This window comes from Leptonotus elevatus, chromosome 12 (genome assembly GCF_054856555.1).
Source record: "Leptonotus elevatus isolate MCC_2025b chromosome 12, RoL_Lele_1.0, whole genome shotgun sequence".
NCBI lineage: Eukaryota > Metazoa > Chordata > Actinopteri > Syngnathiformes > Syngnathidae > Leptonotus > Leptonotus elevatus.
The window spans coordinates 12,446,256-12,460,010 of record NC_141250.1 but is presented as its reverse complement, the minus strand read 5'-3'; the positions used below and the strand labels follow the sequence as shown (position 1 = coordinate 12,460,010).

Sequence of the window (13,755 nt, the reverse complement as noted above, 5' to 3'; positions counted from 1 at the left end):
CTATTTTACATTCCTTTAGGGAAATATGGAAATACAATTAACCCATTCCTTATGTCAAACTGTCACCACAATAAAAATAATAATAATTTAAAACTATTTTTTAAGTATCATTTTAACATTCCAAACAAAATGATCATACTTGTGGAAGAGCCAGTTAATTGATTATAAATTATAAAAACAACATTTGTTTTTGCTTCCATTTTTATAAGCTGTACTCAAAAATCCACAAACAAAATAACCTCATGCAAAGGAGATGTGTTGCAATGAATTAGGTGAATGTCCTTATTTTCCCACATTTTACTCAATAAGATGACATTTGACTGACATTAGATGAGATGTCACCCATGAGGGTTGTTTTGAGCAATTTCAGAAGGTTTGGAACAATTCACTCTTTAGAATTCTCTGAGGATGCATCTGCAAACAGTCTCAAGCCAGCTGATCTGCAGGCTGAATCGTGGCCTTGCTCTGACAAAAAGTTTACACCGGCGGAGCTGTTCGCCTCACCCTGACTCCGTCTAACCCTGCAGCACCGCTTTGACCACAATAAAACTCTGGGATTGCGAGCATGACTACTTTTCCTTAAGTGCAATCATGCTGAGGTCATGACATTTCACTATCAATTTGTGGAGTTTGGAATAAATAAACCTGGGAAAGCAGACACAGACAGTTAGATGTAATGGTACAGGACTGTAATGTTAAAGATACTTCATAATATATTAATATTTCCTTTAAAAAAATAAAAGTCAAATTTACTGTTGGCTCATCCTGTCTTGAAGCAAATTGAGGCAAATGTGACAGCACTAGTTGGCGCTGTTGACTCATTCTCAACAAGTTTGCTGACTAAATGATGTCAGATGTGTCAGCATTATTCCACTCACTACAATACAGGCAGTCGGGACGGTTGGAAAGGCACCCTGACATCTGGATTTCGGCCTGTTTTACTTCCGCTTCTCCTACCCTCCTACCTTTCACCTCTCTTTCTCGGAGAAGGAACTTGGTGGTGATGTGTTGCTGTAAGGAAAATCATCTCTCCAAGGGTGTCTACCTGCAGCGCTTCATTAGTCCATCCGTGGTCCCTTCTCAAGGTTTCCTAATTTTTCCACCCAAATGGGTTTTATCTTAATTTTGTCTTGCTCAGGTGAGGGGTTAAGATTAGGGGATGTTGTCAATCTTTGTGTGCCATGTGAAGCCATTTGAGACTTTTTTTCTGATTAAGGGCTATACAAATAAACTTGACTTGGCTATTGTAGAATGAAAAGATGTGAACTCACTGTAGAGAGAGGTTATTTTCACCTCTGTGCCCCTAATGTGGACAAGTGCTATAGAATTGGATGGATACACAGTAGTCGTACCTTCTACCTATTTGTGTGCACATTATTCATTGCCTTATATTATTGTTTTTTTTCTGCTGTAATTGGACCAAAATTACGCATCAAGTGTATTTATTTAAGTATTAATAATACCTTTATTCTGGGAAATCCAATTTGAGACTTTTTTTTACGCATCATCGGTCACTCTGTGTCGTGTCTCCTGTGCGATTGTGCATGTGACATTTAAGGCAGCCTTGATCAGAAAAATCCTCATGCGCTTCTGAAGGCAAGCACACGCACGTAAATGGAACTGGCACTGCTGTTTCATGCAATAGAAACCCGTACAGTAGTGATTGTGGCAGCCATATGAAGGCTGCCTTTTGCTCCACATACTTAATCGAGTGTGACAGCAGCTCTGAGACGGGCTCCAATAGTGCTGATTAGTTGGTCAACATGCAGATGCTGCAATATTTACCGGAGTGATGTGTCTAAAAACAAAAACAAATCTGCTGTCTTTAAAAAAATAATAATAATAAAATAAAAATCATCGATGTTTTAAATTTTTAACTTCAAGCTTCAGTGAGAAGCAAGCAGGTTGCACGCCTCAAGGGCACGGCCATCCCGCGTGAATTTGCTGAGGTGCTCATAACGCCTCGCCTCTATATGACTCATTCAAAGGAGCTGATCAAAAGGCGTCTATTCAAGAGGTGACATCATCTGGAGATAAGAGATGAAATTGTTCACACACTTTTCCGAGATGGCTTGTGATGTCGGCGACATGGATGCAAAGGTGCGAGTGGGTTAGTTATTCCAGGCACCAGTGAACAGGTGGGCCTTTTATCAAATATGCAGCCTGGCTTCTTCGACACGACCGTGATAGACGTGCCAGATGGGAGTATTCATTGTTTTTTTTCTTTGTTTTGGTTCAATTAGCTGTGTGCCAAACAATGGGGCTGTCAGGAATGTTGACACCGACAGTTTGTATTTATCTTTACTTAAAAGTGTCATAAACTAAAATAAAAACCTGATGTGCACCTGAGCGACAAGGTCGTCATGTCATGTCACCACCCACCGCAACATTTGCACATATACAATACAATGAGGCAGTGTAGTGTAAACTGTACTACAAGCTGAATTAAAACTTCTCTTTAAGTGTCAATCAAAACTGACAAATTCCAAAATTGTGCAGGAGATTGTGTCCCTAATGGAGTGTCCATTCATTTTGAAGTAGTGCTTTTAAATGCATTTAGAAGGACCAAACACGTCCCATGTTGGACATCGTTTGAAACAAGCACTACGTCTCCACTCTACATCCCGTTCAGCTTGCCTTCTACAAAATTCCTCCCCATGAGACACTTCTGCTGATGCAGGATGAAAAAAACGCTCGCGCTATGCTTGCCGCGTGCCAAGATTTTGAGATGAAACCATCACTTCTCCTGCAAACTCACCTTTACGCTCAACTGCCGACTTAAATTCCCCCAAACACAGCTGTTTCCGTTCTGAACGCGTGACTGAAGCACACCGCTAACGCCGACGCGCTTTAGCAGCTGTTTCTTATCGGGTTTCGGCATGCCAATGAACACAACAATTGGAAAGTGGCCTGTCATGCGAGGTAATGTGAATTATTATATTTCCCACATTCGCACAATGCAAAAGTGTTCTCAAAGGAATTTAGCAAGAAATCGTGGAAAAATGTAGAAAAAGCGTTTTATTACTTTTAAATTTAACAATTTTCAAGTTACATAAGGAAAATCCAGCCCTTTGCTATACTGCACATACTTGACAATACAGTATAAAATATGTTTAACAAATGAAAACATACAGCAATGTAAGCAAAAAAAGTTCTACTTTGTATCAGATGAGTAAGTGTGGGTCGACTGGTCATGCCTGCACCGCATTCTGCTGGCATGACCAGTCGACCTGCACACTAAACTCTGTAAAGTGAATTTGACTGAGTCTATTTGGTCCCACTCTAGAGTAAAATTTACACTTGGAAGACAGTAAAATAATAGATTTAAAAAATAAAAAAAAGTCACTCAAGGATTGAGGAACAAATCAGGTTGGGAGACAGCCAATCTTCTCCCTGAGGCACGCAGCTCCTGATGTGTGTTACGCTGTAACACATTTCTGTAAAATCTTCAGTAAAAATGACAGCATTTTCTTGTTTTTAGTATTTAACTGTATACGGCAACACATTATGAGTAAAAACAAAGTGCATTATGGGTAAAAACAAAGTACATTATTTTGCTGTATATTTAGCAGTCAAATACTGTAAATTGTACAGCAATTTTGGTTTTTCATTTATATATATGGATTACTGGTAAATACAGTAAAGATTGTCGGGTTTTGGAGAAGAAGCAAATAGCGGGTCAAGGACAAGAATTCAGCGAATTGGTGAGTAATATTTTAGCGCGATGGCAGTCTGCATCGTCTTCACATCGCATTTCTTAGATAAACTGGCAACATTACAGCTAACATTCATTTATGCACTCGGCTGCAGAACGAGGATAGATTTGACAACCAGGGCGGCACGGTGGACGACTGGTTAGCACGTCCGTCTCCCAGTGCTGAGGGCGTGAGATCGAGTCCGGCCTTCCGGGGTGGAGTTTGCATGTTCTCCGGTCTCCTCTCACATTCCAAAGACATGCATGGCAAGGTGATGGTTGTTTGTGTATGTGCGCCCTGCAATTGGCTGGCAACCAGTTCAGGGTGTACCCCGCCTACTGCCCGAAGCCAGCTGGGATAGGCTCCAGCACCCCTCTTTTGAGGAATAAATGGTTAAGAAAATATATGGGTGGATTTTACAATGACATACTGTATTATTCATTTACAGGAATTTACAATTGCAGGGCAACCAGTTCAGGGTGTACCCCGCCTACTGCCCGAAGCCAGCTGGGATAGGCTCCAGCACCCCTTTTTTGAGGAATAACTGGTTAAGAAAATATATGTGTGGATTTTACAATGACATACTGTATTATTCATTTACATGAATTTACTGGCTACTTTAGTTAGAATACAAGAAACTTGATTACAAAGAATTGCTGTTTTCTTTAAAAAAATAAATTAAATACAGTAACTGTAATTTATGTACAGTAAATACTAAAATACAGGTTTTCACAGCAATTAAATACGATTTTACAAGAATTAGCTGGCAACTTTTGTTGCCAGTTATTTCTTGTAAATTCTACAGTCAATTTGTTACAGTGTAGTATATCGCTTTTCCTCTTGGATATGTAAGCAAACAGTAGGAGTGGCATAGCTCAGTTGGTAGCGTCTCACAAAGTGAAGGTCGTGTGTGTGTTCCTCAACCCTTTGGTAACTTTTCATTTTCACTGACTTAAACCACATGTTTCCGACCACAGAAAAGGTCTGCAAATTTTGGGAAATAAGTGCTCCCATTGCAGGGGTTACTTTCTTGTGTATATCTGAAGTGGCACGGTAGGTGTGTTCACAAGCACTCTCAATAGACACATGTTGGCATTTGTGCTGTCACAATTCCAGCAAGTGTCACCGTACATCAGGATACGAACACAGCAGAAACTTGGTCAGGTATCAACTGAACAATATATCATAGTCTAGATGGATTTGTGCATCATTTTTAGCCTAATGCCTGATTTAACCACCCGATTTTGACCCGACACTGAAATGTCAGTCAGGAAGCAACTTTATGCATTTATTTAGTATTTCTATTTTAAAAACATTTCATAACGAAGTGAGACTTTTTTTTTTCATTCTGCAAGTGAAAATGAGTAAGGTGACAATTTGAAAATGAGAAATATTGTTAATCTTCCTTTTGACGTATCACACTCATATCTCGTCTATATTTAATGTAATACTTCTCATTATAATCCCTCAAGGGGAAATTCAGATCACACTGCTATAAATTTAATGTTGCACACCACACAGAGGACCACGTCACACACGTGCAGGCGCCCAAGAAGAGATTCAAAGTGAAAGTGATGCGCAAACATTGCTAGACCGCTTGAGCTGGGAAGCGAGGATGGTGCTTTTGCTCAAGGGCGCCTCGGCAGCAGCCGGCAAGCAGATCAATAGTTTTACATTTTGATCTGAAGCAGGACTTGAACTTGCCCAGATGAGATACTGCTGCCCCAATTTTGGTGATCATATATCGGTAATGATATTAGTATTGATATATGAGTACGGATTTTTTTTAATTTTGATTTTCACTAATGAAAGATTTGCAGCGTTGGCTTGTTGTCATTAGCAAAATGCTAAGCTATCTAATTATGGAACTGCATATCTCTGGTGATTATTTGCAAGTGTTGGAAAAGTCTCGCATCTCCGTTCGGTAACCCTCGCAGTCAGTCTATCAGTCGGCTATATAATGTAATTGCAAGTGAGACGCGCTTTAATTGCTTTTTATAGCGTTTTTAATCATGTGGAAAAAGAGTCCCTTGTGGTTGGAGACACTTAAGCGAGTGGAAGCCGCAGTTCCGCCTGGCGTTGGCGCTAAAATGGACGCGAGGACCGGTTAGTTAATCTGCTCATGGCTGACCATTCATTATCCATTATCTATGCACGCAGGGTTGGCTCCAGCACCGAGCAGGCAGCCAATCTCGACGCGGCTCGCCTGGAGGGACTCTTCACATTAGGATTAAATATTGTTATCATCGTGTAGAGCAGCTCGCACGTAATTAACTGGCGGGCTTCAAGGAAGGAAAGATACCCACGCTGACCACTGACCTCTGTGAAGGAGTAGGGACACAACTCGATGGAAAACAAAGGGGAATTACAAGAAAAGAAGGAGTGAGAATGTGTCCGAAAATTCATCTCAGTTTAACAAAATAAAGCCGTCATTTATTGAGATGAGTGGCATAACTTTTTGTTCTCACAATATGACATTATTTTCTTAATATGAATTCATTCTTACAAAATGGAAACTTTTTCAAGCCTTATTTTAAGGTATCAAGTACTACTGAGGGATGCAGATACTTAATGCAACAACAAAAATCTGACATCAAGTAAGTCTTCCTTGCCAGTAGGTGGTGCTACATTACGGCTGTTTGACACATTGGTGAATCGTCAAGTGCATCAGAAAGAGAGAAAGGTATTTGTTCACAACTATCATTGTCTTAATTGAAATGTTATGTATCATGAGAACTAGTGGTATCAGTACATGGTATTGGTATCGGTCAGTGTACTCGAGTGAATATTCGTACTGGCATCGGTCTGGAAAAAAAAGTCGAATGAAACATCGCTACTGCTAATCTTTTCTTCTTTACTCTTTACTAATATGATATGATAATATATTTTCTCGTAATATAACAACTTTATTTTGCTATATTCTGACGTGGTCTGTGTAATAAATATAACATTTTCTCAAATGAAAAATGTTTTTTTTTTCAATAGGTTTTTCTCATAAAATATATATATTGTTGGAACTACTTAACTAACATTATGACTTTTATCCTGTAAAAAAAATATAATATTAGAACTATTTCTGACACAATTTTACTCTTGAAATTTAAAATGTCTTTAATCTTGTAATATGATAGACCCACAGCTTTTTGTCATTCAATTCATGTACTGACAACTTTATTTTTGCAATATTTTGACTAATTAAGTTCAATTAAATTGTGTGTGTGTGTGTGGGGGGGGGGGGGGGTCGTAAGACAATGCGCAATACTGTATTACAACTTTTTTCTTCTATTCTCAAAAATAAAGATTTTTTTTTAAAACTTTTTTCTCATATTATGACGACTTAATTTCAGTCTTTTGTCCTTGTAATGATTTTTTTCCTCTTAATATTATGACTTTTCTTTCTTGTAGGAATATTACGATGGACCCTCAATTCTGGAACTTAATTCATTTTGTGGCGGTGTTTGCAAACTGAAATATTCACGAACCAATGCTATGTTTCCCATTAAGATGAATGGAAATTGAATGTGTGAGGCAGGTGCAGAGGTCTGGCAAGGAGTGGAGGGCGGGGCTTGCGCAAAACACACAGCGTTGAGATGCCCCGCCCTATTCATCCATTCACGCTACGTGAAAGCACAACCATGTGACTGTTCCCAAACTCAAGCATAATTTGTGAACCGAAGCAATTAATCTGATATTGTTACATTCCTGGCTAGTGTGGTGTTGTAGTTTTTTTTTGTTGTTGTTTTTTTGCTGCTTTTAAGCACCAAGGAAGCAGTGTTCTGTTGCTGGGCTGTTGTTTGACTTATCAGTTGTTTTCTAACAGTTTATTTTAGTTATCTCATCTTTAGTAAATGTTTCCCGCACCTTGCTCCTTTCCAGTTACGTTGTCTGTTATAGCCTACTTTGTTAATTAAGGTCTTCCTTAGTTGCATGTCGACCGTCACCATCAGCATTTCACCGTCAGCATATATTTTATCTTTAATGAGTACTATTTTGTTCTGCATTTTGTTAATACAAACCGTACCTAACGTAAATTTTTAGAGCAACTGAGCATTTTCCCCTAAATAGTCAAACTTCACATATCAGAACCTGATTCCGTTTTACTCTCTTGATCCTAATCATAATTTGACTCTTTCTATAGCTGAGGTTCAAAACTTTTATTTAGCACATGCAAATTGAACAAGTGGTTGAGGTGTTGCTCCATCCTCACTCAACCAGCAGCAAACCCAAAATGATCACTATTCAGTTGTTGTTTTTTTCCGGCCATAAACAAACACTTGAACTTCTTGGGATTAATGTTGCCTTTGAATCTTACCTGGAATCTCCTGGAGGGGAACATTGGTGAAGCTGAAGCCCCTGGCTGCACAAGCCTCCCTCACCTCGCTGCAATTCCTTGCTTTCAATTCTGCTTTGGCTGCGATGCACAGCGCAGAAAAAGTGTAAACGATTATCTCCAGTCTGAGCATTGTGGACTTGGATAAAAGATGCAGGAGCTGTATCCTCTGCTAATTAAAAACAAAACAAAAAACAAGATCCTCCGGTACTTGGATCTCTTACTCAGTGAGTGTCTGCAAAGCCAAGCAGCGAGCACATGTCCCTGAGGAGAAAATATGTTTAAAATGCAGCAAGGGGTGCTTAATTAAGAGCCCCCACCATGCACCGCTGGAGAGATGGCGCGCATGAAGGTGCCACATGGATCCGGAGAAGAGAAGCGCTCTTGCCGCGGCTCGCACTCAACTTGTCTGAGCCCGGCAGCAGACGGAGGGACTGAGAACCCCGGCGTGCTGCGTTCAAGTGCAACTGCTGTGCGAGTGGGTGCAGAGGAGAGACTGCGCATCAGATGCTCAGCCGATGCAAAGCAGCTCACAAAATGTGGACTGGAGTCCACTGCAGACACCACTTCAAAGTATTGAAGAGGGATAGAACTGGTAATTTAGTCAAGGTGCGACTTAAAATGTCACTATTTTATGATTTGTTGAAATGCAGAGAAATCATTCTTATTAATGACTGAATGCCACAAAATGACATGAAAATTCAGAATTTAGTGTGAATAGTCCATACTTGTCTCTCAGTAGGCTATTTGTATATTTTCTGATGCTAAAAAGCATTAACATTTTTATGATATTTTGTCTTAGAAAAAAAACAAGTAGGCCTATGCCTACTTAATGAATTGTATTGCATGAATACTGAGAGACAAGTATTCTGATTACATTTTGCAGAAAAAAAAGAAATTGGGTATACTACAAATATTTTAAATATTAAATGAATGCTTAGAAAACAAGCATAACTAATAAAATGTTTTTGGAAAAAAATGCTCAGCATTCATACTGTACATATGAATGCTACAGAAGAGGATTAGAGCCAGTGAACTACAAAAAAAAAAGGGGTGGGGGGTGGCAGGATTCTCACTTTAAAGTCAGAATTCTGGCTTTGTGATGTAGAGCTATGAATTGTGAGGGGGAGTCAGAAAGTCAGAATTCTGAGAATAAAGTGAGAATTCTCTTTTTAAAGTCAGAATTCTGAGAATAGTCAGAATCCTGCCAACCTTCTTTTCCTCTTTACTGACCCTAATCCATTTCCGTACAATGCTGAGAGACGACCATTCACTATGAATTCTGAGACATTCTTTCTGATAAAAGTGTGCCAAACATAATGTATGTATCCTTGTAAAAGTGTGTCAAAATGTTGCAACGAATGTTGTGACAAGCATTCTTTCTACCAGAATGTAGGCAAAATGATTGTATAGATGCTGAGAGACAGGCATTCTATGGGCTGTCATTAATGATTCTAAGTGATCTTTTTAAAATGGATGGACGATCGATTATTCCATTGATTATTTGGGTAATTACCATAATATTTTTTTATTGTGGTTAATTCCCCTGAATAATCACATCACCTTATACTCTCGCTTGATCATTGCTTAGCATTGTATTGAAGACAGATGCGGCGCGCAAGCTTAGCTAGCTAGAGACGGTTCATCTTGCACTGTGGCAAGTTTAACCAGGCACAATGATTTAATGGAAGATGGTTTGTGCTCGTAAAGCAGATAAAGTGAGTAAAGTTTAGCTCGCTCAGTGCTAATATACTTAGATTTGAATATCTTTTTCTTTTTTGTGTATTCCGCCATAGCAACGACACTGTTGACCGAACGTGTCCGACTGCAACAAATGTCCGTGAAGTAAACACAGAAGTGGTCAAACATAGTTCCTCACGGCACAAATGGTGATGATGGTTTTAAAATTAATAATTATAGTTTTGTGGCAGAAGTTTTTGTCAATTAATACATTTTTGTAGTCAACTCATCCAATTTTTTTTCTATGATTCTTACGAGGGGAAAAACAACCACTCACCACAGTGCAAATGCTAACACTGTATAGTGTAAATATCTCTTACTACTCCTCTATTGAGATTGGATGATCCTGACGTAATCCGTATGCTAATCACTGCCACTAGAGGGCATGTATGCATGCATTTACATGCATTTGCGGTACCATGAAAATCCAATTGCAATTCACCAGTGAACCAGTAAAGGATTATCGTTTGTAAACATATTCAAATCCATTGTCTTTCTACATTCCACCAAACAGAAAATCCCATTAACGCAATATCAAAGTGCATTATATCAGTGATGGAGAGGCTGTGATGAAGAGCAGAAGGCAAAGCCTTCATGACATTATCGATTGTAGGGCATCTTGATCCGAAGGGGTAGATCAGCAGTGGATTAACATGGCTGCCGCGGCAGTGCAAATGATTCCTCAAGGTATGGGAAACCACCACCATGTTCCCTCGATGATCACGTTCACGCGAAGGAACGCTGATGGAGATTTTTTTGTCTCATGCAAAATGGATGCTTGATGGTATCATCCAACATTCACAATGTGATTTTTACATTAGTCTGACGTGATGATCAACATTGCGGATTGAGTATGAAAGTATGGAAAAAAGGAAACCTCATGCATTTTCAAATTTTGACGATGATGCACAGTATGCATCATGTTGTATCATCATGTTCCATCCACTTCGGTTATGGTGTATTGCTGGTATATTATAGGAATAAAATGTGAAAAATTTAACCTGAAGTTGACACAAGACTTGGGAGTACAAATTAAACAAATCAAGAGGAAGGCTTCCCAAAGTCGTAAGTATTTCTTACACTGAACTCCTACTTTGTATCCCCTTGTTGAGCAGCAGTGGAAGGGTACCCAAAAATATTTTATGCTAAAATTAGCTGTTTAAAATCAAAATATACGCTTCCTTATGTAAATAAGTAAGCACAGAAAGAAAGATCTGTTTGTTAATAAACAGTATTCTGAGTTACGACCGCCCAACTTTGCCGTGCACTAAAAGGCGAGAACACAAATGGCTTCTGTTAGCATTTAGCATTCACTGGGTGACTTTAAAAGTGTGGGAGGGAAATATGTGCCCCAACTAGTCTAAACACGGTATTCTGATTAATATTACGTTTATGTAATATGAAAGTAAAATCTGCTTTTAGCGGGCGGCCATTTTGCTAAAAATGAGTTCATAGTGTCAATAAGGGCTCAGGTAACGACTAATCCGGCTCATCTGTTTTCTGACTTCGGTCATGTGACGTTAGCAATAATTGTTGAGAATATAGGCTGCTCCTATATAAGTTGTATATATAGAATGCTAACCATTGTAACTACTTTGTCCTCATACTTATGAAAGATCATGTTTACTTGATATTTGTAGGGTACATTGTTTCAGTACCTGTTTCAAAGTTTCACTCCATCATTTGCTAGGCACATTTTGTTGTTGTAATATAGACTGGAAATAAAGGATAAGAATAAAGGACTGTGTACTGTTATATTTTCGGTCTATATGTGTTGATGATTGATTTGATTTGTGTTTAGTCCATTGTTTAAAGTGGCATAGCTTCACAACATGCTAAATGCTAGAAGAGATGCTATTCAGCCTTAGCATTAAGCTAACAGACCAAAAGGCTAAACGCTAAGGAAATTTTAACTGGCAGTTGGCAGTGTGTGAGGAACATTCTTACTAATAAAGTTGTGTCACAAAATTGTCACAAATGCTACTGGAAAGCATTCTTACTAATATATCTATATTTTTTAAGTGTCATAATTGCATTAATGCTGAGCGAAGAAAGGCAACTTTAACGTACACTGAAAAGATGTGTTATTAAAATACAAAACATTTTTCGTTAGCATTTAGCATTCATTGGTTAGGCTTCTTGAGCGTATTTACTGACCAATTAATTATCGGTTTACTGCTGTTGACTATATTTACAACAGCATTGGAACATAAATGATATAGTTTAAATGTAGCTGGAGTTTGGAAGCACAAAACTATACAGTTCCTTGTGCAACTTTAATTAACTCGCTCTGGGATCTGTGTCTTTTGTTGTTGTTCCTTCAGCTTGTGTTACATACAAAGGTAAAAAAATAAAAAATAATAAATGAACATTAAAAAACAAAAACACAGCTTGCATGGTTACTGCTGCGTACTTTTGCATAAGTCAATAGGAAGCCTGTTAGTTGCCAGTGCCCGGGTATTGTTCCAGAAATCTTTTTGGCCTGACAATGAGACGTGGCAGTTGGTGCGACCCAAAAATAATTACGGAACAAGATGATTTTTGTGAGCCATTATTCTCAGGATAAAAAGCATGCCGCCTGAGGGGGGCTGTTATTTGCATATTTATGTGTCAAACAAGCGGCGTTTTAAAAACCATCTAAAAGAAGGTTTATTTGGATAATGGCACCCTGTCAAAATCCTGCTTGCGAAACAAAAGAATCAAGTGGCATTAATTGTGATCATTATTAATCATAATATTTGCCAAATTACTCCATTCCTCACTGTGGGACTTTGAAAAACTGGGAAATGTGAAATTCATGTCGCCATTAGTCCTGTCAGCTTGTTTTGTTTGTTTTTTTATCAGTGTTCTCTGGCATTGAAGATGCTTCCTGTGATAGAGTGTGTACTGTGTCTATTTCTCGGGCAAGCGTGTCCCCAATCTGACTGCTCACATCATTTGCATATGTGTGTATGTCTGTAGAGATGGACTATCTGGGAATGCACTGAGGCGAACTCTATAATCCCTTCTCGGTGGAAGCCGCCTCTGTGTCGCAGTCAGAGCACGGAGGCTCGACTCACAGCAGGAGAAATAATAAAGCAAAATTAGGTCCGGCGGTCCTAAATGAGTAAAGCTGACCAATATATTGACAGTCCAGTGAAAAAAAAGTGTGAATCATTCCTGAGCGTGGAGCTGGACACATCCGCGATATTTCTTTCACAGGGAGGATCACTGAGGTTTTTATGAAAGTACCTGCACGCAGCTTCTTAAATTGCTATTGCCTGGACCTCAACCTGAGCCCATTTTGCTCCCAGCTGTACGTCATGCAGTCTGCTCTCACTAAATGAGATGTGAATGACTTTTTATTCTGTCCATGCAGGTGCGTGTTTAATCTTTTGGGGTCTCCACATTGGTGGGCTGCACTAACAAAAGTTTTATTGTAATAACGCGATGTATTCAATTTTTAAAAAAAGTCCTTAAAATCATCTTTGATTTTTATCCCAACTAAACTAGGGGAGCCCCAGAAAAAAATTGTTGTCCACCAGGCAACGGCTGCGATATACATGATATGTAAAGAATGATTCTTTAACCCCCTGATCAATGTTAATATGGGAATGTGCAATGAATATCTGTGTTGTATGGAAAACATAGTAGATTGACAAGTATGTTAAATAGATAATACATAAAAGTAACCATTGATAAATAACACATACAGCCTTACATTTATTACAAGTTCCAACAGATTTGTATAATTTTTCCTGTACATGCAGTTGATATACGACACCAACTATAAATCACATCGTGTGCATGGTTTGAGCTACAACTCAGCTGACTGTGCTCGAAAGTTGACTCTCAGAACACTGAATGACGATGATGATATGATATAATAAAAATAAAATATAAATAGTCTCCACATAATGTGGCATTGAGCGTTTCATAAGTTACAGGTTGAATGTTCTGCTCATTATTTATTGTTTAAGGGATACTTGTCTCATTTTCAGCAGGAAATAG

At 38.8% G+C, this 13,755-nt stretch overlaps 1 protein-coding gene across 2 annotated transcripts in view; it reads right to left on the bottom strand.

The window, feature by feature from the left end:
• LOC147164605 (glypican-6-like) overlaps positions 1–8,485 on the bottom strand; it is an 86,060-nt gene extending 77,575 nt beyond the window's left edge. For both annotated transcript variants that reach the window (XM_086090578.1, XM_086090579.1), the window contains exon 1: positions 8,008–8,485. In XM_086090578.1, coding sequence (XP_085946704.1) covers positions 8,008–8,158 — 151 coding nt within the window. In that variant the 5' untranslated portion in view covers positions 8,159–8,485. The remainder of the gene's footprint in view (positions 1–8,007) is intronic.
• Positions 8,486–13,755: the final 5,270 nt, after the last annotated feature.